Genomic DNA, 25,078 nt, shown 5'->3' on the forward strand with positions numbered 1-25,078 from the left:
GCGGCAAGCAAAGGTGATTGTGATGAAGAATTTGTTGCGAGTAGGGGAGGTTTCAATCCTTTCAAAGTGAGGGCAAATTTATATAACATTGAAGGGAAAATACAGTTGTCCATAATTTGGACGTTCGTAACCAGGGACAGCGTGTATTTTGTTCTTCCTGTAAGCCACATCTGCCCCTGTCTTATACTGAGACCCAAGAATTGACCAAGGATAGGAAACCACACAGAAGCTCAGCAAGTTTACCAAATAGGGAACAGGGAGTTGAAATAGCATCACAATCTCTTTATTATGACTTCCACCGTGACCAGCCTCTGGGAACAAAGCTCCTTCTGCAGTGCCCATGAAGGCTGAGCCATGGGGAGGAACATGCAGCTGCAATGATGGGAAGACAGGGCTTGAGGACACTTCTCTCAGCTCACTGTCAAGTTACTGTCCACAGAAAAGCACTTGAGTAGGCCATGAGGGACCAGAGGGTATTGGATCCTCCATTGTTGTTCACGTGTTCTCAGAGTCCCCATCACAATCTTGTTTTTGCCTGGGAGACAGGCCATCAGCCATCTTAATGACGGGAGGCTAAGCTTGAAGGCCTTTTCACCACAGATATGGGAAGGCCCTGCTACTTATGCTTTGATGTTCTCATCTGTGGTCATGCCAACCCAGTGCTACCTACACTGAGACATCATTGGGATTCTTAACTATTGGCCCAGATAAGACCTAATACCCTTTCCATGTTCTGTGGTCCAGAGGGAAGAGTGGGGAGTTCCCTGGGCTTCAGCTTTTCCTTAGCAGTAGTAGAGATTCTGTGAATTGTTCACTTATTTTCCTTTCAAGGTTGCCAATAGCAGTGGCAGCAGGAAAGCAACAGTACGGGAAACTCCCAGTCCCTCCCTTACTCCAGGGCTGAGCTGTTGCAAACAGGCATGATACATCAATATCACCAATTCATAGAGAGATCTCAGTTGTCTGGGCTGCAGCCAAGAGCCCAAAGATCCTGGGAAAATCCAAACTAAGTGGCATGGAGAAAGCAGCAGCTACTTTATTCTGTGGTAAATGGATGGGTAGAAAGGGGCTGTGGTTACAGGTGCTGCCAGGATATCCTGAAATTCTGCCATCAAGGTTGCTCTGCCTTTTAGTGCCAAAAAGACATTTCACTTTATTTTGCCGGTTTGAAGGGAACATGCTTGTAGGATCACAAGAGCCTGCTACCAGTTCTCTATCCTGGCTGGAGGTTACTCATTTACTCTGGGCTGGTCATGGCTGGCCTGGGGCGCTGCCAACTTCTGCTGAGCTTACCAAAGCTGACACCTGCAATGGTAGAAGTTGTGCTTCCAGTTGTCTAAAGAGGCCTAGGCACAACCCTGGGGGTCACTCCCAGTGAGATGCCCCCTTCCTGGGCAGTTTGGTTCTGTGCTTCCCATACCGGTGACAGTAGTGGAAGAACCCCTAGATTTGGCCACTTATACAAAGGCCAGAGGTGACATCCCATAGGAAACACCAGGGCCAGAAAGGTCAGTGTCTGCCCTACCAGCCCCAGTCACTTGGGCTGAGGGCAGGAAGAGGCAGTGTGTTCATGGCTTCTGCTGCAGCTGTCCTCAAAGGTAAAAGAGCACTTGAGAGTTGGATCATTATAGAGTGAGGGAACTCCATCCCTGGGATACCAAAAGGGGACACTGCTCAAAATCTCACTGCCGGAAGCTGCTGGGGAGGGCCAGCCCCAGGAAAGGAAGCTAAGGAGCAGACCTGGAGAAGTTACAGAGCAACAGCTTCTTCCTCAGCTGACCCTCTGTCCCTGCAGCTCCACTCCATCATCTAGCTCCTCCTTTACTTAAATCTGAGCATGAGGAAGAGGACTGCTGAGTGAAAAATGTGCTTAGGGCAAGCGGTCTTTAGAGGAGCATATATGTTGGCAGGTGGAGTGGGCGATGCTCGGGAAAAACACTGATCTCATTTTAGAGCAGCCAGGAAGAAAAGACTGAAACATTTTCTCATACCCTTATTACAGTCAGACACTAATTTTTATACTTGGCAGAACTTCAGACAGCCAGTAATGGAAGTGCCTACACTAGGTTTAGAAAAGTCTGAACATTTTCATACAGACTGCAGAGGGGCCCCATGCATAGGATATTGTAGAGGGATGACTCTGGGGAGTGGGACTGGAGTGGGGTTTCTTCAGCCCTGGAATGGGGGGAGCGAAGGAATCTCCCTTTTAGTAAAGAGCTAGAGATGCCTATGGAGAAGAGGCTGGAGAAAGCAGTCCTCTGTGCTTTCCTGCGTCCTAGGACTCTTGAGGGCTTGGAACTCTATTCTTTGCTGGGACAGTATCCTCTGCAGCAGTCGCCCAATTCAGTGTCCTCTGGGTCCTCTGAAGCATATTGTCCTGGAACAGGGAGAGGGGTGATCCCAAACGGGTCTGATCCTATTGTGGAAGAACTCTGGGGTCTTCTTTGCCAGGCCTAGACACAGCCACCCTGATTCAATCCACACTCTCTCACCACTCACCCACAGAGAGCTAGAAGCAGAAGCTCCAGGAAGGTAGGCATTGCCTTGATCTGTGCAGCAGCAGGGAACGAGATGGACTTCCAGTCACTGTGAGTGATGAGGAGGCAGAAGGAAAACAGCTATTCAGCTCTCAAAGCCCAGAGCTTGTCTCTACACAAAATGCCTTGTCCATGAGATCAAGTGATCCAAGGCCATTGAATTCAGGGTGATTTGCCGAGAGAGTAATAAGCAAGAGCCCCTGCACTTAATGTGCTTTAATTTTCTCAGTGCAAAACCCCAGGCCTGGCTGCTCAGATGCAGTCCTTGGGCCCAAGAGTTATGCGCTTTCTTTTTTTTGAGGGGAGGGTACTGGATTGAATAATGGCCCTTTCTACTGATCTGTTCTGGGAGGAGAGCTGAGGAATATTTACAAAACACTGTGGGTTGTAAGATGTTCAGGACCATACACATGAACCCAGATCTGTCTTCTGAGTGCCTGCTTCATTTCAGTCCCAAACAATACAACCCCAGCTTATCACCATACTTCTAGGTCAGGCAGTGTCTACAGGAGTAGACTACAGAGCTCCCTTACCATGCCCCTAGTTGTAGCTTCTCTTTCCTCTGAGCATCTCAACACTGAGCTATGTGCTCCTTCTGTAAGTACCCAATTTAGTACAAGAAAGTGCTTCCAGCAATGGGGATATTCTAGTTTCTGCATGACTGAGCTCAACCTCCTCTCTAATAATGCTCGGTAGTCAGATCTGGGTATAATTAAGCCACTAAGTTGGAAACAGAAACCTAGAACCTGGATTCCAGGGCCAATCTCACCCACAATATACACTGATTTGAGAACTTGATGAGAACCTAGCAACTGGAGCTGGGGCTTGGAGGCCAGGCTTGGTGCCTTTGCGGCAGCCTCTGCTTGCACTAAATGCCTTCCACGTCTAGCCTGCTCGGGGAAGGACATGCAGTGGGGAGAAGCAGCAACTCAGGCCATGTCTCAGTGACAGGGAGAAGGGAAAACCTCCTCCTTCTGTGAGGATGTGCCAGTCCTTTCTCTGCTTGGGAGAGCTCAGATGCAAATTCTCTTCTTAGCGTCAATCTCCTATCCTCACAGTCAGGATGGCTGAAAGGAGTCTCTACTCAGGGATTCTGTGGAGCTGCTCTTTCTTGGGCTGCAGAAGAGGCTGGCTCTGTTCTCCACATAATGGCATACTTTTCTAGGTCTAAGGTTGAGTTGAACTGGAGCAGATGGAAGGGCTGAGTCCTCTCCGCTCCTCTTCTATCCAGATCTTGTTGAACTGGAGCTCAATCTCTGTGGTGGCTGACTTGAATGAGGCATCTAACACAGAGGACTATGACTCCTGCTCCACTCAGGCCCCCTTGGGCTCTGGATCATGAACTACCATCTGAAAAACAGGGGCCAGGAGTGCTTACCCTGGCTTTTGCCTATTCTAATAAAGAATTTTACACTTGGCTGACTCTGGGCCCCTGGGAGAGGCTGCCTCCCTCTTTCCTCATCAGGCTAGTTGTCACCTCCGTCACCAGGAATTAGAATTTAAGTAAAGAGTGGAATGAACTGCAGTGGTGGTTTTCAACTATTTCCCCACCCCAACACATCTGAGGGATATATCACATACCCATCAGTAACAGTGGTTTACTGCAGAGAGGATTTTCCTGGGGTAAAAGGGGTATGTAGCATCTCCAGGGGCACATGTGAGTCTGATATGCCCCCTCATTAAGAATCACTTGACCAGAGACTTATCTATTAGAAATCAGAACAGGCCAAGAAAAGGGGTGAGTAGAGACCCCCTCATCTATATCAGGGGCTTCACAAAGGGACTTTGGTCCTTTTCCAACCAAAAAGAACCAGGCCTCTGAAGGAATGGACAGCTAGGCGTGTGTGCGCGTGTGCACACATATACGGGTGTGGTGGCAGGTCCAGTCTGTGATGCCAGCAATGATGTGAGGGCAGGGGTGTGGATCCCTCCAGGCCTGTGGTGCAGGAGCGGATGCTGCCACAGCTTCCAGAGCTGCTCCCTGTGGGATTGTTTTACTGCCTCTGTTGTGAAGGAACGGTGATTTTAGTGACATAAAGCTTAGTGACAAATTAAGATGCTGGCAGTGCCCCATCCCCATAAGCCTCAGTGCCAGGGGTTGGTAGGGGAAAGGAAGAAAGGAAAGGCGGGAGAGAATGCCACTGTCCCCAAGTTGAACTTCTCTGCTCCATGCTATCCTGGGGGTTTCAGATGAACGGCTGCACTGTTGGGGCGAGCGGCCAAGATGTAGATGACATTCTCCTGCAGGAAGGTAGGCCAGTCCACGAATCTGGAGTGGAGGCAAAGAAAAGAGTTTTGGGAGGCTGGCTGCAGAGCTGAAGGCTCATGAGACCTTATCCCACCTGCTGCATGGCTTGGGCTGGGCAAAATTCAGGGAAGCCTTGGCTCATGTCTAAGGTGGTTATGGCTTGTTGTTACCAAGCCTACAGACAGTCTGGCTGGCCCTGAAGATCTGGGGTCAAATATGCCCTTTTGGAACCTGGTTTCTGGGGTGGGCACTTGCTGTTATGGGCTGGCAGTGGGCCATGCTCTATTTGTGTGTGTGTTTGGCATGTGTGTGGGTGCAGACAGCCAGGTGAAGAGGTCCTACTCACCTGGACTCCCGCTCTGTGGGCAGCAGGGTCTTGTCCTGGCTCTTGCTGCTGCTGCTGCTGGCCGGGCTGCTATCTGCTATGGGACCCACATGGCTAATGCTGTTGGGCACAAGGACATGCGGTTAGGAGTAGGACAATAAAAGGCCTAGCTCCTCCTGGACTTTGGTGAACCCATGGCTTTGACTGTGCATGTCCATGCTCTTCTGACATGGGATGACACAGAGCCTGGAGTAGAGGCTGTCCTGTGTTCTGGCAAATAGAAATTACTGTCCTCTGTTTCGCGTGCAAGAGGACCTTCTCCTGGCTGTTGGCAGAAGAGGTAAAGTACCTTTCACTCCAAGGATCATTTGGCATGAAAAAGGAGGAGGCCTGGAGGAGTGGGGGGCAGGGATTGGTATGGAGCAGACCTGACGCTGCAGGAAGGTGCCTCTGACAGGCGTTTGCAGAACCAAGAGTTCCGGGCACGGCGGCACTCTGCCTCACTGACGGTGTTCCCGCTGCCTCGTGCCAAGAAGGTGGCTCGGGCTCGTTCTCTCTCCTTGACTGTCAGAAGCCTCAACAGAGAATTCTGGGGAAGAAGAGGCAAGTGACGATCTTGGAGGTAAATGCCAAGCCATAGAGAATGCTACCTCCATGACCACCCTTCCTATGGTAAATGTGGCCTCCCTTTGAAGATGCCCAGAGCCTTTCTGGTAGCACCAACATTCTCAGTGGGGTCTAGTGCAAATCAACCTTCCTTGGCCAGTTTCCTCAGCCTAGGCACTGGATCACCTGTCACTGGATGGAACCTGAGCCCATTCTTGGTAATGATCCCTGCTTTGACAGTACCCAGTGCTTCCCCAACCTACCCGGCATGCTTCCCAGGACTCTGTTTCCCAACATCCCATAGCCATTGCATCCCATGGACCATCCAGCTCCATTTTTATCCATTTTATGTACTGGCTCCCACATTAGGCTGTATTCAAAGAGTTCTTTTGGTTAAAAAAAAGTTTAATTCTAGCTCTGCTTCTAGTGGGTTGTATCACTTTAAATAACTCCCAAACGGGTTTTAAGAGACCTTTACCTGGGAACGCAACTGCTGCAGAAGTAGGAGGGACTCATGGGACAAGAAGTCAGGCCACTCTATGTGTCCTCGGTGTTCAGGGTCCAGGGCTGCAAATTGGCGGGCTGCCTGCTCCTCTTGTTCCTCACTCAGGGCCCTGTCGCTGTCCCCCCGCTTCGCTGCTTGGTGGCGGTAGCGCAGGAAGTCCTCCAACGTCAGGGAGCAATCTGTGGGGAGGCACCCTATGCTGACCATATCCACCCTTTTCTCAGCCTCTGGGTGCCTCCATTCACCTCCAGGGCACCCTCCAGTGTTCCCATGTCCATAGCTCTTGTTGAGTCTTTGTCTTCCATAGCCAGGGTAACTCAAGCTGTGGCCAACAACCTGGGAACAGGGACCAATTATCTCCTACCCCCCAAATTCCAGAAAACTCCTTTCATGGCTCATCCTAGAAAGTGTGAAGGAAAAATCTGCCTAGCCCCTCTCCCATCCTGACAGCACCCTCCAGCCTCACCAGGGATGACTTTACACTGCTGAAAGGTCTCCATGAGGCTGTACATTTCCTCCTCAGTAAGCAGCAAGTTGAGGTTGTCCTGCAGAAAAAAGGAAGAGCTGAGTCAGTGGTCATGTAGGCCAGTGAGAGAGAAAGGCTAAGGATCAAGAGTGACAGAAACAGCATTTCAACTGGAAGGCAATTCTGAGATCATCTGATCTCATCCTTTCATTCACAATAAAGGAGACTGAGGCCTCAAAAGGGGAAGGGACTTGCTAAGAGTTGCCCAACTCTGTGGCAAAATCTTCTGTAGAACCCATATATCTTGACTCTAGCCTTGAGTCCCTTTTACTAAAATAGTGGTTCTCAAATTGTTCTCTGGGCTACCCTAGGGATTCCTTGGAAGTATCTTAGGAAGCTGCTACAAGGGAAAAAGGAGCTAGTGAGTGAGCAGAGTTGTGAACCCGAATAGTACCATTTATGTATTTGGCTCTTGTGTTAGATTGTACTCAAAGAGTTTTCTAGTAAAAAAAAAAACAAAAACTTTAGACTGAGGTGGGGCCAAGATGGTGGAATAGACAGATGCTTCTGGCGAGTCCTCTTACAACAAAGACCCAAAAAAACAAGTGAAACGAACACATTTATGACAAGCTAGGAGTCCTGAACATCAAAGGCAAGGTTAGAAAACGAACTGAGGGGCAGGGGTAGGAACAGACAGTTCAGAACCGGAAAGGAGTTACTGGACTTGAATCACTGGGACCCCTCAGGCACCATTCCCAGGAGCGGCTGCGGTTGGCTGCTACTAGCTTTTGGCCTCAGTTTCCTCTGGCAGAAGCAGCCAGCCACACAGCCTACTCACACCTCCAGAACCAGGGAAGAACGGCGCTCTCAACAAAAGCTAAATACTTGTGTATATTTTACTGCGCTCCCCCACTCCCCACCCCCAAGCCAGCTTCAGTGGCTGCTGACTTCCCTGGGCCTGAGATAGGCCCCGTTGAGCACCTAAAACCATCCTCCAGGCCCTGGAGAAGGAATAAATCCACCACTAGGGGAAAAGATAATTTGCCAGCTCCATTTAAGGGGAAATTTAGGACAGAAGCCGCTCCTGTCCAGGCATAAACAGTCTGTGGACTTTGAGTACCCTTCCCCTCTGCATGGATCTGTGTCAGCGTATTTCAGGAGAATAGGCCCTTGTTGGCAGACTACAGCTGTTTCAGCTGTATGGTGGAGAGGTGGGTGTTTGATGTTTGACACCGCTTTGCCTATTAAACGGGGTCCTCACCAAAAAAAAAAAATTTTTTTTTCACCTACCCACATCAGGGGCCTAAGGACTGGTGGCTCCACTCAGGTCACCCAGCCACCCACGACAGGGGTCCAAGGATAATTGGTACCTCCCAGTCCTTACAACCAAAAACATTGGGTGCCCATGGTCCGCCTGCAGAACCCACCCACCTGTATGCTCTAGGGAACAGGGACATGCTTTCCTCAGAGACATTAGGGGGATGACTCTCAGCCTCCTGCCTTGTTCAAAGCATGACCCCCTGCTACAACCATATTCTGGTACCTACACCAACTTCCCTGGCCCCTCTAAGACTGTAGGACAGAGCCTGTACCACACACTTGATGATCAGCTACCTGGACACCTGAGCTGAATTCATACAAGAAAAATGAATGGACTCCTAGACTGATATACCTGATAACAGCTCTAGCCATCTGGGGATAGGGCATCAGAGCTCCAAAGGTGAAAATAATCAGGGTAGCTCACTCAAGCAACCCATCTGGTCATAGCAAAACAAAACAAAGCAAGAAGCTATAACACAGTAAGCAAACATAAAATAAACTAATACAATAACTTATAGATGGCTCAGAGACAACAGCTGATATCAAGACACATAAAGAAACAGACCATGATCGCCTCAATGAGCCCTCAAAACAAAGAATCAAGGGATCTTCTAGATGAAAGTGCATTCCTAGAATTACCACAGGCAGGATACAAAATGTTGATATACAGAACCCTTCAAGACATCAGGAAGGAAATGAGGCAATATGCAGAACAAGCCAAGGAACACAGAGATAAAGCAGTTGAAATTAAAAAGATTATTCAGGAACATAATGAAAAATTTAATAAGCTGGAAAAGTTCATAGACAGCAATCAGAAATTCAGAAGATTAACAAGAAAATTACAGAATTAGACAAGAGAAAGTCAGAGGAGCAGAATTGAGCAAGTGGAAAGCAGAATTTCTGAACTTGAAGATAAATCACTTGGCACCAATATATTTGAAGAAAAATCAGATAAAAGAATTAAAAAAATGAGGAAATCTTAAGAATCATGTCAGACTCTTTCAAGAGAAATAACCTACGAGTGATTAGAGTACCAGAACAGGGAGGGATAACAGAAAATACAGAGAGAATTGTTGAAGATTTGTTGGCAGAAAACTTCCCTGATATAGTGAAAGAAGATATCTATCCAAGATGGTCATCAAACTCCACATAAGGTAGATGTTAAAAGAAAGTCACCAAGACATATTATAATCAAACTTGCTAAAACCAAAGATAAAGAGAGAATTTTAAGAGCAGCTAGGGATAAATGAAAAGTCACCTACCAAGGAGAGTCAGTAAGTTCAGACTACTCAGCAGAAACCATGCAGGCAAGAAGGCAATGGGATGACTTATATAAAAAAACTGAAGGAAAAAAATTGCCAGCCAAGAGTCATATATTCAGCAAAACTATCTCTCCAATATGAAGGTGAAATTAGGACATTTCCAGATAGACAGAAGTTTAGGGAATTTGTAAAAACCAAACCAAAAACTACAAGATACACTAAAGGGAGTTTTTTAGTTAGAAAATCAATAATATCAGGTATCAACCCAAGACTAGAACACTGGGCAGAGCAATCTGATGTCAACCCAGACAGGGAAATCACAAAAATAAATCGAGAAAAAAACACTCAAAACAGGGAAACAGCGATGTTATTATGTAAAAGAAGACAACATTAAAGCAATAAAGAGGGACTACGAGACTTAGTCATAGACCTTTTGTTACGGAGAGGAAGACAAGGCGATACAAAGAAATAAAAGTTAGGTTTAAATTTAGAAAAATAGGGGTAAATAATAAGGTAACCACAAAGGAGACAAACTATCCTACACATCAAAATAAAATACAAGAAAAAATACAGACTCGGCAGAAACAAAATCAACAATGAATATGAGGAAAGTACAATATATATAATCTATTCAGCACAAAAAATCAAGTGGGAAAAAGAAACTGTCAACGACACACAAAAAAAGACATCAAAATGACAGCACTAAATTCACACCTATCCATAATTACACTGAATGTAAATGGACTAAATGCACCAATAAAGAGACAGAGAGTGGGGAATGGATTAAAAAACTTGATCCGTCTATATGCTGCCTACAAGAGACACACCTCAGACTTACAGACACAAACAAACTAAAACTCAAAGGATGGAAAAAAATATATCAAGCAAACAACAATCAAAAAAGAGCAGGGGTGGCAATATTAATTTCTGACAAAATAGACTTTAAAGTTAAATCCATCAGAAAGGATAAGGAAGGACACTATAGAATGATTAAAGGGACAATATACCAGGAGGATATAGCCATATTAAATATTTATGCACCCAATGACAGGGCTGCAAAATACATAAAACAAACCCTATCAGCATTGAAAAGTGAGATAGACAGCTCCACAATAATAGTAGGAGACTTCAACACACCACTTTCGGTGAAAGACAGGACATCCAGAAAGAGGCTCAATAAAGACACGAAAGATATAAATGCCACAATCAACCAACCTGACCTCATAGACATATACAGAACACTCCACCCAAGAGCAACCAATTATACTTTCTTTTCTGGTGCACATGACCACGTATTAGGTCATATAGAAAGCCTTAGCAAAATCCAAGACACTGAAATATTACAAAGCATATTCTCTGACCAGAAGGCCGTAAGAGTAGAAATCAATAACAGAAAAAGCAGGGAAAAGAAATCAAACACTTAGAAACTGAACAATACCCTGCTCAAAAAAGAAGACATTAAGGATGGAATAAATAAATTCATAGAATCTAATGAGAATGAAAACACTTCCTATCAGAACCTTTGGGACACAGTGAAAGCAGTGCTCAAAAGTCAATTAATGTCAATAAATACATACATACAAAAAGAAGAAAGGGCCCAAATCAAAGAATTATCCCTACAACTTGAACAAATAGAAAAAGAGCAACAAAAGGAACCCTGAGGCACAAGAAGAAAACAAATAATAAAAATTAAAGCAGAACTAAATGAAATAGAAACCAGAAAAACAATTGAAAGAATTAACAAGACCAAAAGCTGCTTCTTTGGAAAAAAATCAACAAAATTGATAAACCGTTGGCCAAACTGACAAAATAAAAACAGGAAGGGAGCAAATAACCTAAATAAGAAATAAGAGGGGCGATATTACAACAGACCCAACTGAAATTAAAAGAATCATATCAGATTACTCTGAAAAAGTGTACTCTAACAAATTTGAAAACCTAGAAGAAATGGATGAATTCCTAGAAACAGTCTACCTACCTAAACTAACACAGAGGTAGAACTAAATAGACCCATAACAAAAGAAGACGTTGAAAAGGCAATCAAAAAACTCCCAACAAAAAAAATCCCTGGTCCAGATGGCTTCACTGCAGAGTTCTACCGAACTTTCAGGGAAGAGTTAACACCACTACTACTAAAGGTATTTCAGAGCATAGAAAAGGACGGAATACTCCCAAATTCCTTCTATGAAGCCAGCATAGCCCTGATACCAAAACCAGGTAAAAAACCAAAAAAACCAAACCCACTGCCGTCACGTTGATTCTGACTCATAGTGACCCTATAGGACAGAGTAGAACTGCCACATAGAGTTTCCAAGGAGCGCCTGGTGGATTCGAACTGCTGGCCTTTTGGTTAGCAGCTGTAGCACTTAACCACTACGCCACCAGGGTTTCGAAAACCAGGTAAAGACACCGTAAAAAAAGAAAATTACAGACCTATATCCCTCACAAACTTAGATGCAAAAATCCTTAACACAATTCTAGCCAATAGAATTCAACAACATATCAAAAAAATAATTCGCCATGACCAAGTGGGACTCATACCACATATGCAGGGATGGTTCAACATTAGAAAAACAATTAATGTAATATCATATAAACAAAAGACAAGAATCACATGATTTTATCAATTGTTGCAGAAAAGGCATTTGACAAATTTCAGCACCCATTCATGATAAAAACTCTCAGCAAAATAGGACTAGAAGGAAAATTTCTCAACATAATAAAGGGCATTTATACAAAGCCAATAGCCAACATCATCCTAAATGGAGAGAGCCTGAAAGCATTGCCCTTGAGATCGGGAGCCAGACAAGGATGCCCTTTATCTCACCACTCTTATTCAACATTGTGCTGGAGGTTCCAGCCAGAGCAATTAGGCTAGATAAAGAAATAAAGGGCATCCCGACTGGCACGGAAGAAATAAAAGTATCTCTCTTTGCAGATGACAGGATCTGATACACAGAAAATCCTAAGGAATCCTCAAGAAAACTACTGAAACTAATAGCAGAGTTCAGCAGAGCATCAGGATATAAGATAAACACACAAATGTCAGTTGGATTCCTCTACACCAACAAAAAGAACATCGAAGAGGAAATCACCAAATCAATACCATTTACAGTAGACACCAAGAAGATAAAATACTTTGGAATAAATCTTACCAGATGTAAAAGACTTATACAAAGAAAACTACAAAACACTTCTGCAAGAAACTAAGAGACCTAGTGGAACAACATACCTTGCTCATGGATAGGAAGACTTAACATTGTAAAAATGTCTATTCTACCAAAAGTGATCTACAGATTTAATGCAATTCTGATCCAAATTCCAAAGTCATTTTTTAATGAGATGGAGAAACAAATCGCCAACTTCATATGGAAGGGAAAGAGCCTACTGAAAAAGAAGAATAAAGTGGGAGGCCTCACTTTACCTGATTTTGGAACCTATTATACTGCCAGAGTAGTCAAAACAGCCTAGTACTGGTACAACAATAGATACATAGACCAATGGAACAGAATGAGAATCCAGACATAAATCCATCCACATATGAGCTGTTGATATTTGACTAAGGCCCCAAATCAGTGAAATGGGGAAAAGACAGTCTTTTTAACAAATGGTGCTGGCATAACTGGATATTCATCTGCAAAAAAATGAAACAAGACCTATACCTCACACCATGCACAAAAACGAACTCAAAATGGATCAAAGACGTAAAAATAAAATCTAAAACAATAAAGATCATGGAAGAAAAAATAGGGACAACGCTAGGAGCCCTAATACATGGCATAAACAGTATACAAAACATTACTAACAATGCAGAAGAAAAACTAGATAACTGGGAGCTCCTAAAAATCAAACACCTATGCTCATCCAAAGACTTCACCAAAAGAGTAAAAACATTACCTGTAGACTGGGAAAAAGTTTTTAGCTATGACATTTCTGATCAGTGCCTGATCTCTAAAATCTACATGATACTACAAAAACTCAACTACAGAAAGACAAATAACCCAATGAAAAAATGGGCAAAAGATATGAACAGACATTTTACTAAAAAAGGCATTCAGGTAGATCACAGATACAGGAGTAAATGCTCACGATCATTAGCCATTAGAGAACTGCAAATCAAAAGTACAATGAGATTCCATCTCACTCCAACAAGACTGGCATTAATCCAAAAAAACATAAAATAATAAATGTTGGAGAGGCTGTGGAAAGACTGGAACACTTACACACTGCTGGTGGGAATGTCAAATGGTACAACCACTTTGGAAACTGATTTGGCACTTCCTTAAAAAGCTAGAAATAGAACTACCATACGATCCAGCAATCCCCCTCCTTGGAATACATCCTAGAGAAATAAGAACCTTTACACAAACAGATATATGCATACCCATGTTCACTGCAGCACTGTTTACAATAGCAAAAAGATGGAGGCAACCAAGGTGCCCATCAACAGATCAATGGATAAATAAATTATGGTATATTCACACAATGGAATACTATGCATCGATGAAGAACAATGATGAATCCATGAAACATTTCATAACATGGATGAATCTGGAAGGCATTATGCTGAGTGAAAGTAGTCAATTGCAAAAGGACAAATATCACGTAAGACCACTATTATAGGAACTCAAGAAACAGTTTAAAAAGAGAAGAAAATATTCTTTGATAGTTAAGAGGTGGGGAGGGAGGGAAGGTGGAGAAGGGGTATTCACTAATTAGATAGTAGATAAGAAACTACTTTAGGTGAAGGGAAAGACAACACACAATACAGGGGAGGTCAGCACAACTGGACTAAACCCAAAATGAAGAAGTTTCCTGAATAAACTGAATGCTTGGAAGGCCAGCATAGCAGGGGCGGGGGTTTGCGGACCATGGTTTCAGGGGACATCTAAGTCAATTGGCATAATAAAACCTATTAAGGAAACATTCTGCATCCCACTTTGCAGAGCGGCATCTGGGGTCTTAAAATGCTAGCAAGTGGCCATCTAAGATGCAATAATTGGTCTCAACCCACCTGGAGCAAAGGAGAATGAAGAACACCAAGGACACAAGGTACTTATGAGCCAAGAGACAGAAAGGGCCACATAAACCAGAGACTACATCAGCCTGAGACCAGAACTAGATGGTAACTGGCTACAACAGATGACTGCCCTGACAGGGAACACAACAGAGAACCCCTGAGGGAGCAGGAGAGCAGTGGCATGCAGACCCCAAATTCTCGTAAAAGGATCAGGCTTAATGGTCTGACTGAGACTAGAAGGACCCAGGTGGTCAGGGCCCCTAGACCTTCTGTTAGCTCTGAACAGGAACCATTCCCAAAGCCAACTCTTCAGACAGGGATTGGACTGGACAATGGGATAGAAAAAGACGGTGGTGAAGAATGAGCTTCTTGGTTCAAGTAGACACTTGAGACTATGTTGGCATCTCCTATCTGGAGGGGAGATGAGAGGGCAGAGGGAGTTAGAAGCTGGTGGATTGGACGTGAAAAGAGAGAGTGGAGGGAAGGGGCGGGCTGTCTCATTAGGGGGACAGCAATTAGGATTATATAGCAAGATGTAGGTAAATTTTTGTATGAGAGACTGACGATTTGTAAACTTTCACTTAAAGCACAATAAAAATTAAAAAAAAAATTTAATTCCAGCTCTTCTTCTAGTGTGTTGTATTACTTTAAGTAACTCCTGAATGGGTTTTGAGAGACAGGCCATCATGACAAAGTTCCTAAAGCCAAATGACTTTTTTTGTGTGAGTGATACTGTAGAAATTTTAATTCCAAAAGATTCCTGACATGTTGTTTTGTGAACATTACTATGCAGTATTTAAACAATCAAAGATGCTTTCTGGTAGAAGGTTAATTTTTTTCCTAAAAACACCAGCAAAGAGTAGGAGCAGATATTTCATAAGAATTCACTTGTGGATTTCATACAGAGTTCAAACCATTCTTTCCATATACACTTACTGCACACAGAGTATATGCTGGACACCAAAATGGTGTAACAACATTGTGAGACAACATTGTAACAACATTGTGTTTAGTGTGGCTGGAGTGCAGTATGTGTTGGTGTGTGTAAGAGGTAGGGGGGATGATAAAAGATAAGGAAAGAGAGGTAGGCATAAGCCTGACTGAGAAGGGTCTTAAGTGCCCTTTACTGAGCCCTCCACATTAGGTATTTATTCCGAGGGCAAAGGGGAGTCACAGAGGGTTTTTAAGTGGAGAATGCCATGGTTATCTCTTTGGCTACTGTGTGGATTAGAATGGATTACAGCCACAAAGTCTGAAGGCATGGAGAGTAGTTAGGTGGTTGCTGCAATTAACACAAGTAAGATGTCTAAACCAAGATTTGAGAATGGTGAAGAGGAGAGAGATTTGAGAGAGATTAGAAGGCAGAATCAATAGGATACTGTTGATGTACTGGATGTGAGGGATGAGGGAGAGAAATGAGTTGGTTTTGGTAACTGGAAGGATATTATTATGCACAGAGATAAGGAATGGAAGAAGAGCAGGTTAGGGAGAAATATGAGTTCATTTCGGAGCACACTTAGTATGAACTACCTGTAAGACATCAAGATGGACACGTCCAAGAGACAGAAGATCCGGACACACAGGAAATCATTAGTATTTAGATGGTGGCTGTAGCCACTGGGGTGGATAAAGTCACCCAGAGACAGTATGCAGGGAGACAAGAAAAGTGTTAATAGCAGAGCCCGAGGAAACACCAGAATTTAGAACAAGAAACTAACAAAGGACATTGAGAAAGAATGGTCAGAGAAGCAGGAGGACAATTAGTAGAGAAGAGGGTATTGGAAACCAAGGAAAGAGAGTTTCACAATGTAAGGGGTAATATTAACAGTGGTTATTCAAGTGTGATGGAATTTTATTGATTTTTTTCTTTTCTCTAGTTTCCATATTTTGTGAAATAATTCTCGTAAGAAAAATACACCCTTAAAAAAAAAAAAAAAGAGGGGAATGAGGAAGTGCCAAATACTTCAGAGAGGTCCAATAAGAAGCTGCCTGAAAGAAGTCAATGGGCTTGACAATTAGAAGGTTATTGGTGACCTTAGGAAGAACCAATTCAGCAAAATAATAGATGTAGAAGTGGATTATATTTGATTGAGAAGCCACAGAGAGGTGAGAAGGTCTTTTCAAGAAGCTTGGCTATGAAGAGAAGGAAGGAAGGGGGAGGAACTTGGAAAAAGCCTTTACAAAAAGCCTGGTGCAGGCAGAAATGTCCACTATACCTGGAATGGCAATTTCAGGAAGGATGGCATCACATTCATCCTCAAAAAGAATATTTCAAGATCTATCCTGAAATACAACGCTGTCAGTGATAGGATAATATTCATACGCCTACAAGGAAGAACAATTAATATGACTATTATTCAAATTTACACACTAACCGCTAATGCTAAAGATGAAAAATTGAAGATTTTTACCAACTTCTGCCGTCTGAAATTGATGAAACATACAATCAAGATGCATTGATAATTACTGGTGATTGCAATGCAGAAGTTGGAAAAAAAGAAGGATCGAGAGTTGTAAAATATGGCCTTGGTGACAGAAATGACACCAGAGATTGCATGATAGAATTCTGCAAGACCAATGATTTATTCATTGCAAATACCTTTTTTCAACAACATAAATGGCGACTACGCACGTGGACCTTGCTGGATGGAATACAGAGGAAACAAATGGACTACATGTATGGAAAGAGACGACGGAAAAGCTCAATATTATCAGTCAGATCAAGGCCAGGGGTTCATTGCGGAACAGACCATCAGTTGCTTATATTCAAGTTCAAGTTGAAGCCGAAGAAAATTAGAGGAAGCCCACAAGAGCCAAAGTATATCCTTGAGTATATTCCACCTGGATTTAGAGACCATCTCAAGAAAAGATTTGATGCTTTGTGCACTAATGACGGAAGACCAGGCAAGTTATGGGATGACATCAAAGACATCATACATGAAGAAAGCAGGAGATCATTACAAAGACAAGAAAGAAAGAAAAGACCAAAATGGATGTTGGAAGAGATTCTGAAACTTGCTCTTGAATGCAGAGTAGCTAAAGTCAATGGAAGAAATGATGATGTAAAAGAACTAAACAGAAGATTTCAAAGTATTATAATGAAATGTGCAAAGACCTAGAGTTAGAAAGCCAAAAGGGGAAGAACATGCTTGGCATTTCTCAAGCTGAAAGAATGAAGAAAAAATCCAAGCCTCGAGTTGCAATATTGAAGGATTCTATGGGCAAAATGTTCAACAATGCAGGAAGCATTCATCTCACATACTTTGGACATGTTATCAGGAGGGACCAGTCCCTGGAGAAGGACATCATGCTTGGTAAAGTGGAGGGTCAGCAATAAAGAGGAAGACCTTCAATGAGATGGACTGACACAGTGACTGCAACAATGGGCTCAAGCATAACAACCATCACAAGGATGGTGCGAGAGTATGCAGTTTTTCATTCTGTTGTACATAGGGTCACTACGAGTTGGAACTTACTCAACAGCACCTAATAACGACAGGAAGCATTAAAAGAAGATGGAAGGAATATACAGTCACTGTACCAAAAAGAATTGGTTGATGTTCAGCCATTTCAGGAGGTAGCATCTGATCAAGAAGTGATGGTATTGAAGGAAAAAGGCTAAGCTGCACTGAAGGCATTGGCAAAAAAAAAAAAAAAAAGCCTCCAGGAATTGATGGACTACCAATTGAGATGTTTCAACAAATGGATACAAACACTGGTAAAGTGCTCATTCTTCTATGACAAGAAATCTGGAAGACAGCTACCTGGCCAACTGACGAGAAGAGATCCATATTTGTGTCCATCCCAAAGAAAGGTTATCCAATAGAATGTGGAAATTCTGAACAATATCATTAATATCACACAGAAGTAAAATTTTGCTGAAGATCATTCAAAAACATTTGCAGCAGTATATCAACAGGCAACTACCAGAAATTCAAGCTGGATTCAGAAGAGGACTTGGTAGGAGGGATATCACTGCTGATGTCAGACGGATCTTGGCTGCAAGCAGAGAATCCCAGAAAGATGTTTACCTGTGTTTTACTGACTATGCAAAGACATTTGACTGTGTGGATCATAAAAAATTATGGATAACATTGCAAAGAATGGGAATTCCAGAACACTTAATTGTGCTCATGAGGAACCTATACATGGATGAAGAGGCAGTTGTTGGAACAGAACAAGGGGATACTGCGTGGTTTAAAGTCAGGAAAGGTGTGCGTCAGGGTTGTATCCTTTCACCGTACATATGCAATCTGTATCCTAGGCAAATAATCCGAGAAGCCAGCCTATATGAAGAAGAATGTGACATCAGGATTAGAGGAAGACTCGTTAACAATCTGCAATATGCAGATGACACAACTTTGCTTGCTGAAAGCAAAGAGGACTTGAAGCAGTTACTGATGAAGATCAAAGACTACGCCCTTCAGTATGGGTTACACGTCTACATAAAGATAACAAAAATCCTCACAACCGGACCAATAAGCAACATCATTATAAACAGAGAAAATACTGAAGTTGTCAAGGATTTCATTTTACTTGGATCCACAATCAATGCACATGGAAGCAGCAGTCAAGAAATCAAACAATGTATTGCATTGGGCAAATCTGCTGCGAAAGACCTCTTTAAAGTGTTATAAAAGCAAAGATGCTACTTTGAGGACTAAGTTGCGCCTGACCCAAGCCATGGTAGTTTCAATCGCCTCCTATGCGTGTAAAATCTGGGCGATAAATGAGGAAGACTGAAGAAGAACTGATGACTTTGAATTATGGTATGGCAATGAATATTGAATATGCCATGGATTGCCAGAAGAACACACAAATCTGTCTTTGAAGAAGTACAGCCAGAATGCTCCTTAGAAGCGAGCATGGTGACCCATGTTCACTGCAACACTGTTTATAATAGCAAAAAGATGGAAGCAACCAACGTGCCCATCAATGGATCAATGGATAAATAAATTATGGTATAGTCACACGATGGAATACTACGCATCGATAAAGAACAGTGATGAATCTGTGAAACATTTCATAACATGGAGGAATCTGGAAGGCATTATGCTGAGTGAAATTAGTCAGCTGCAGAAGGACAAATATTGTATAATACTACTATTAGAAGACCTTGAGAAACAGTTTAAACTGAGAAGAACACGTTCTTTTGTGATTACAAGACGGGGGAGGGAGGGAGGGCGGGAAAGGGATATTTAATAATTAGATAGTAGATAAGAACTACTTTAGGTGAAGGGAAGGACAACACACAATACAGGGGAGGTCAGCACAACCGGACTAAACCAAAAGCAATGATGTTTCATGAATAAACTGAATGCTTTGAAGGTCAGCGAAGCAGGGGCAGGGGTTTGGGGACCATGGTTTCAGGGGACATCTAAGTCAATTGGCAAAATAAAATCTATCAAGAAAACATTCTGCATCCCACTTTGAAGTGTGGCATCTGGGGTCTTAAATGCTAGCAAGTGGCCATCTAAGATGCATCAATGAGTCTCAACCCACCTGGATCAAAGGAGAATGAAGAACACCACAGACACAAGGTAATTACGAGCCCAAGAGACAGAAAGGGCTACATGAACTAGAGACTACATCATTCTGAGATCAGAAGAACTAGATGGTACCCGGCCACAACCGATGACTGCTCTGACAGGGAACATAACAGAGAACCCCTGAGGGAGCGGGAGAACAGTGAGATGCAGACCCCAAATTCTCATAAGACCAGACTTAATGGTCTGACTGAGACTAGAAGGACCCTGGCGATCATGGTCTCCAAACCTTCTGTAGGCCCAGCACAGGAACCACTCCCGAAGCCAACTCGTCAGACATGGATTGGACTGGACCATGGGTTGGAGAGAGATGCTGATAAGGAGTGAGCTACCTGCATCAGGTGGACACTTGAGATTATGTTGGCATCTCCTGTCTGGAGGGGAGATGGGAGGGTAGAGGGGGTTAGAAGCTGGCAAATGGTCATGAAAAGAGACACTGGAAGGAGTGAGTGGGCTGTCTCATTAGGGGGAGAGTAACTGGAAGTATGCAGTAAGGTATACTTTATATGGGAGAATTTATATGGGAGAGACTGACTTGATTTGTAAACTTTCACTTAAAGTCCAAAAAAAATTATTAAAAAAAAAAAAAAGGCTTAGGACCATAGTCTTATGGAACAGCTTAGTCAATTGGCGTAATATAGTTCATAAAGATAATGTTCTACACCCTAGTTTGGTAAGTAGTGTGGGGGGCTTTAAAAGCTTGCGAGCAGCCATCTAAGATACAACTAATGGTCTCTACTCAGTCTGGAGCAAAAGAGAATGAAGGAAACCAAAGACTCAAAGAAAAAACTAGTTCACAGGACTAATAGCCCACATGAAACAGGGCCTCTTCTAACCTGAGACCAGAAGGACTAGATGGTTCCCTGCTACCAGTATCGACCAGGGGCTCAATAGAAGATCTTGGATAGAATGGGAGAAAAAATGTAGAACAAAATTCATATTTCTAAAAAGTCCAGACCAACTGGAACCCTGAGACTATTGCCCTAAGATACCCTTTGAACTTGGCACTAAAGCTACTCCTGGAGGTCACCTTTCAGCCAAATAATAAATTGGCTTATAAAATAAATAATATCAACCATGAGTAAGGTGCTTCCTTAAACAATCAACTATATGAGACCAAACTGTCAACATTTAGCCAAAAGCAAAGATGAGAAGGCAAGGAGGGCAAGGGAAGCTAGATCAATGGAAACAGAACAAACACAATGGAAATTATGAGAATCCTGACACATTTCTGAAAATGTAACCAATGTCACAGAACATTTGTATAAAAATTGTTAAATGGGGATCTAATTTTCTGTGTAAAGTTTCACCTAAAACACAATATTATTAAAAAGAAGAAAAAAAAAAAAGAAGCGAGGATGGCGAGACTTTATCTCCCGTACTTTGTACGTGTTACAGGAGGGACCAGTCCCCAGAGAAGGACAGCATTCTTGGTAGAGGGTCAGATAAAAAGAGGAAGACCCTCAACGAAGTGGACTGACACACTGGATGTAATAAAGGGCTCAACCATAGTCACAATTGTCAGGATGGCACAGGACCAGGCAGTGTTTTGTTTTGTTGTACACAGGGTAACTAAGAGTTGGTACTGACTTGATAGCACCTAACAACAACAGGAAGACATACCTGGCTACCTGCTTCTGTAAAGTTTACAGCCTATAAAACCCCATGGGGACAGTTTTACTTTGTCATATGGGGTCACTATGAGTCAAAAATCGACCCAATGGCACCTAACAACAACATCAGAGTGGTAGTAATGATGGTAGGTAGTAACGACAGAAAGCTGGGAAGGGTACAGTGTATTTCTTGGGTTTAGGAAGGAGACACCTTCAACTCGGTTCCACATCAGAATACCTCAAAGCAGATTTGCTGTGAGCAAAAGGCTGGCATTTGGAGGGGTGGTGAGTTGTACTGGAGAAGATGGTCTATAGAGCAGGCCTGCCATGGGGGAAGGTGTTTGAGTGCCTGAAAATATACTGGTTTTATACTTCAAGAGTCAGAATCAACCTGATGGCAATGGGTTTGGTTTTTTTTTTTTTTTTTGTCTAAACTTCATTTTATGGCAAAGCCATGAATAAAGAATTCGTTGTTAGAAAGTGGCACAACCTTGTCCTTTTCTAGGCAGTACAAAGAGGCAGATCAGCAGATTCTCCTTACTCTGAAATAAGTGAATAACGAAGGTATCTTTAGGACAACAGATCAATAAGGCAAAACTATGAACTCTATTCAGATGTGGTGAGAAATGGATAGGAATCTGACTTTCAGTGGAAACCTTAGACTGTCCATTAAAAATTGGAAGGCATTTCATACATAATTTAGAGTTCTGAATCAACAGTCTTTGCTATTTAATTCACAAAAAGATCATTTCAGATATGAAAAACAAGTGCTCTTAAGAGTCAAGTGGTAGGCCAAGTAAGGATCTCAGGACTAAGAAGTTTTCCTGTCATAAAATCTATCTTTATTGGAAGCAAGCTGGTTAGGATTTCAAGTTAGTTTTTCAGATGAATACAATGAATGACAACTACCAACTATTAGAAAAAGCACCGTTCCAAGCAGAATTACTTTTTAGTAATTAGGTCTCGTCCTATCCATTCAATCCTCTAGCTCAGTGGTTTTTAACTGGGGGTGATTCTGTCTCCCAGGACACATTTGGTAATGTCTGGAGACATTTATGATGGTCACAATGGGATGGGGGTGATACCGGCATCTAGAAAGTAGAAGTCAGGGATGCTGCTATACATCCTACAGCATACATAGATTCATAACAAAGAAGTGTCCAGCCCCAAATGTGGATAGTGCTGAGGTTGAAAAATCCTGTCCTATATCTTTGTATCTACTATTAAGAAAACTCTCTAGGTCACTATCTAAAAACAAATGTTCCAAGACTGGGTCTTCAAGGAAAGTGCCAGGTCCCCTGCTGTGTAGCAGCCCACTGCCCCTTAAGTCCCTGCTCACACAGTAGTGGCAGCTCCAGCCCGTTTCCGTGTGGGCCATCTCAGTCACTTCTGCTGGGCTGTCTCCCTGGATGTAGCCCATGCGGCGCAGGCAACCATCATGGAAAACTCTGGTACAGACCCTGCATGGGAAGAGGCTCTCAGCTGTCCAGACCTCACAGACATCACACATCTCATCGTTGACAACCTGTGGAAAGACAGCAGGGTAGGTGAGGATTTGCAAGAGCAGGCAGCAAGATCCTACGGCCACCAAGCACAGAGCTTCCCACATGGGGCTAAGTCTTCCTGGAGCTGCTGACAGGAACAGCCCCAGCTGCAGACAGTGTTAAAGTAATACAGGACAAAAACCAGAAGGCTCTTCCCGCTGCTCAGGATTCTGGACCATGTTTTTGAACAGAGATGCTACTGGCACTTTGGAAAGAACAATTTGTTGTGAGAGATTATCTTAGACATTGCAGGACATTCAGTATCTCTGGTTTTCCTGGCACTAAACACCAACAGCTAGCCTTAGTCATTGTGACTTCCCAAACTGCCCCCTCCCAAATTCCCAAATGCTTCTACAGGGGGTAGAATTATCCATGGTTGAGAACCCCTGGGTGGGAGGGTTGGCAGAAGACCTGCTGCAGGGTCATTCCCTATCACCCTCCACCTAAGTCTTTCACTAAGAGTAACCTAGGGTATAACTAGTGTTTTTATTCTTGTGGAAGAAATTCAAAGGCTGTTCTGGACTCAGCTTGGTCATTCTGGTCTCACCTCAATCATACCTAGCCCTCCCTGTCCTGCTCCCTGATCCTCAAAAGGTCTAAGACTTAAAGATTCTGCCCTCACTGGGCACTCACAGGCTCTCTGGGATCCAGGCAGATATTCGGAGGCTTGTCATCATCCAGATTCCGGGTGGGGCGTATGAAGGCAGGGGGTGTGAAACGACTGGTCCTGTCAAACTCCTCAGGCTCCATTCCACGCCCATCTCGGAGCCGCTCCCAAGCTGCACGGTTGACTCTGCTCTCTTCCTGGGGCACTGGGGTGCCTGCCTCTGCTTCCTTCTCCTCTTGCACCTCCTGGACAGTGCCCTCTACAGTGCCACGGCGGGACCCTGGTGGCTCACCCGTGCGTCGGAGGGAAGGCCTGTCCCGTAGCCCATCCTTGAAGGCAGACACAGCCAGGCTCACCTTCTGCACCTGCTCCACTGTTTGCCGCTTGGACATCAACACCCCCATGGCTCTGTGGGCAAAAAGCAGAGGGCCACAGACTCTCAGCCAATGGTTGAGCATGTTAGGCCAATCAATTCAACCGTTCATCCAAGTGAGAAGTGTTATTACATGTAGTTTCTCGCGCCTCTGGAACTCAGTAGCATAGTGGAGTAGAAAAAGCACTTGGTAAGGAGTCAGAAGACCTTGGTTCTAGTTCTGATGGCCCTGAGACTGGTTTTTTTAGCTATGAAACGAAAGCTATGTGCCCAGCCCACTCACGAGACTGTCATGAGGACAACTTCAGATAATAGGCACTCTACAAATGTGAAATGGTTTCTCTGTATTCTTTCCTATCTTAAAGCCAATTTGGTCGAGGTCCTAGGCCTCTGCTATTATGAGACAGTTGGAGAATTCACAGCCCAAGTGTCTCCTCTGTGGCATAAGAAGATCCAAGGTGCAACGCAAGCCTGGGGCAGCACATTTCAGACCCTGTGAGTAAAGGAAAGCTCCTCCAGTAAGTGCTGTGCACAATCCATCCAGGGATTATCTTCTTCAAATGAATTTCTGCACTCAGAGGATTCCTGAAGTACACAGTCAGGACACTCTGCCACCCCAACCACGTGGTCAATGTCATGAACACACCTTTGCCCCCTCTAATTAGTAGCAATGCCTCTTTATGGGTCTGTTTGTCACAGATCACCTGGCCTATTATGAGCATTAAGGTACTTCTCAGAAACCCTGGTGGCATAGCGGTTAAGTGCTACGGCTGCTAACCAAAGGGTTGGCAGTTCAAATCCGCCAGGTGCTCCTTGGAAACTCTATGGGGCAGTTCTACTCTGACCTATAGAGTCACTATGAGTCAGAATCAACTCGACAGCACTGGGGCTTGGGCAAGGTACTTCTCACACTTCTAAGGCTTCAATTTTGTCATTCTCATATTTTCTGCTTTAATTTTCTCAATTGTTAAAGAAAGGTCCATGTCCTCTACAGCTTAAAAAGTAACTTAGTCCCTGCCCTTCCTCTGTTGCACCAGGGTATAGCACTACAGTGAGAGCATGACATGGCACAATGCAAAGCAGATCTGATACTTCCTAGCCTGAAG

The 25,078-nt window shown here is 43.6% G+C and overlaps 1 protein-coding gene across 2 annotated transcripts; it reads right to left on the bottom strand.

The window, feature by feature from the left end:
- Positions 1-4,709: 4,709 nt before the first annotated feature.
- On the bottom strand, positions 4,710-24,003 carry PHF24 (PHD finger protein 24). Of its 2 annotated transcripts, none has more exons than XM_003407302.4 (7): positions 23,626-24,003; positions 22,788-22,973; positions 6,688-6,766; positions 6,195-6,400; positions 5,539-5,699; positions 5,132-5,230; positions 4,710-4,806 (listed from the first exon to the last, which is right to left on the bottom strand). In XM_003407302.4, exons 1-7 carry the CDS (start codon positions 24,001-24,003, stop codon positions 4,710-4,712), a joined length of 1,206 nt encoding a protein of 401 aa, XP_003407350.1. The 2 variants fall into 2 exon arrangements, with proteins under 2 accessions (XP_003407350.1, XP_064146966.1); XM_064290896.1 differs by having other exon boundaries at positions 22,788-22,908; positions 23,626-23,817.
- Between the last annotated feature and the right edge of the window lie 1,075 nt (positions 24,004-25,078).

The sequence above is a fragment of the Loxodonta africana genome, chromosome 9, assembly GCF_030014295.1.
Source record: "Loxodonta africana isolate mLoxAfr1 chromosome 9, mLoxAfr1.hap2, whole genome shotgun sequence".
NCBI classification, from domain to species: Eukaryota; Metazoa; Chordata; class Mammalia; order Proboscidea; family Elephantidae; genus Loxodonta; species Loxodonta africana.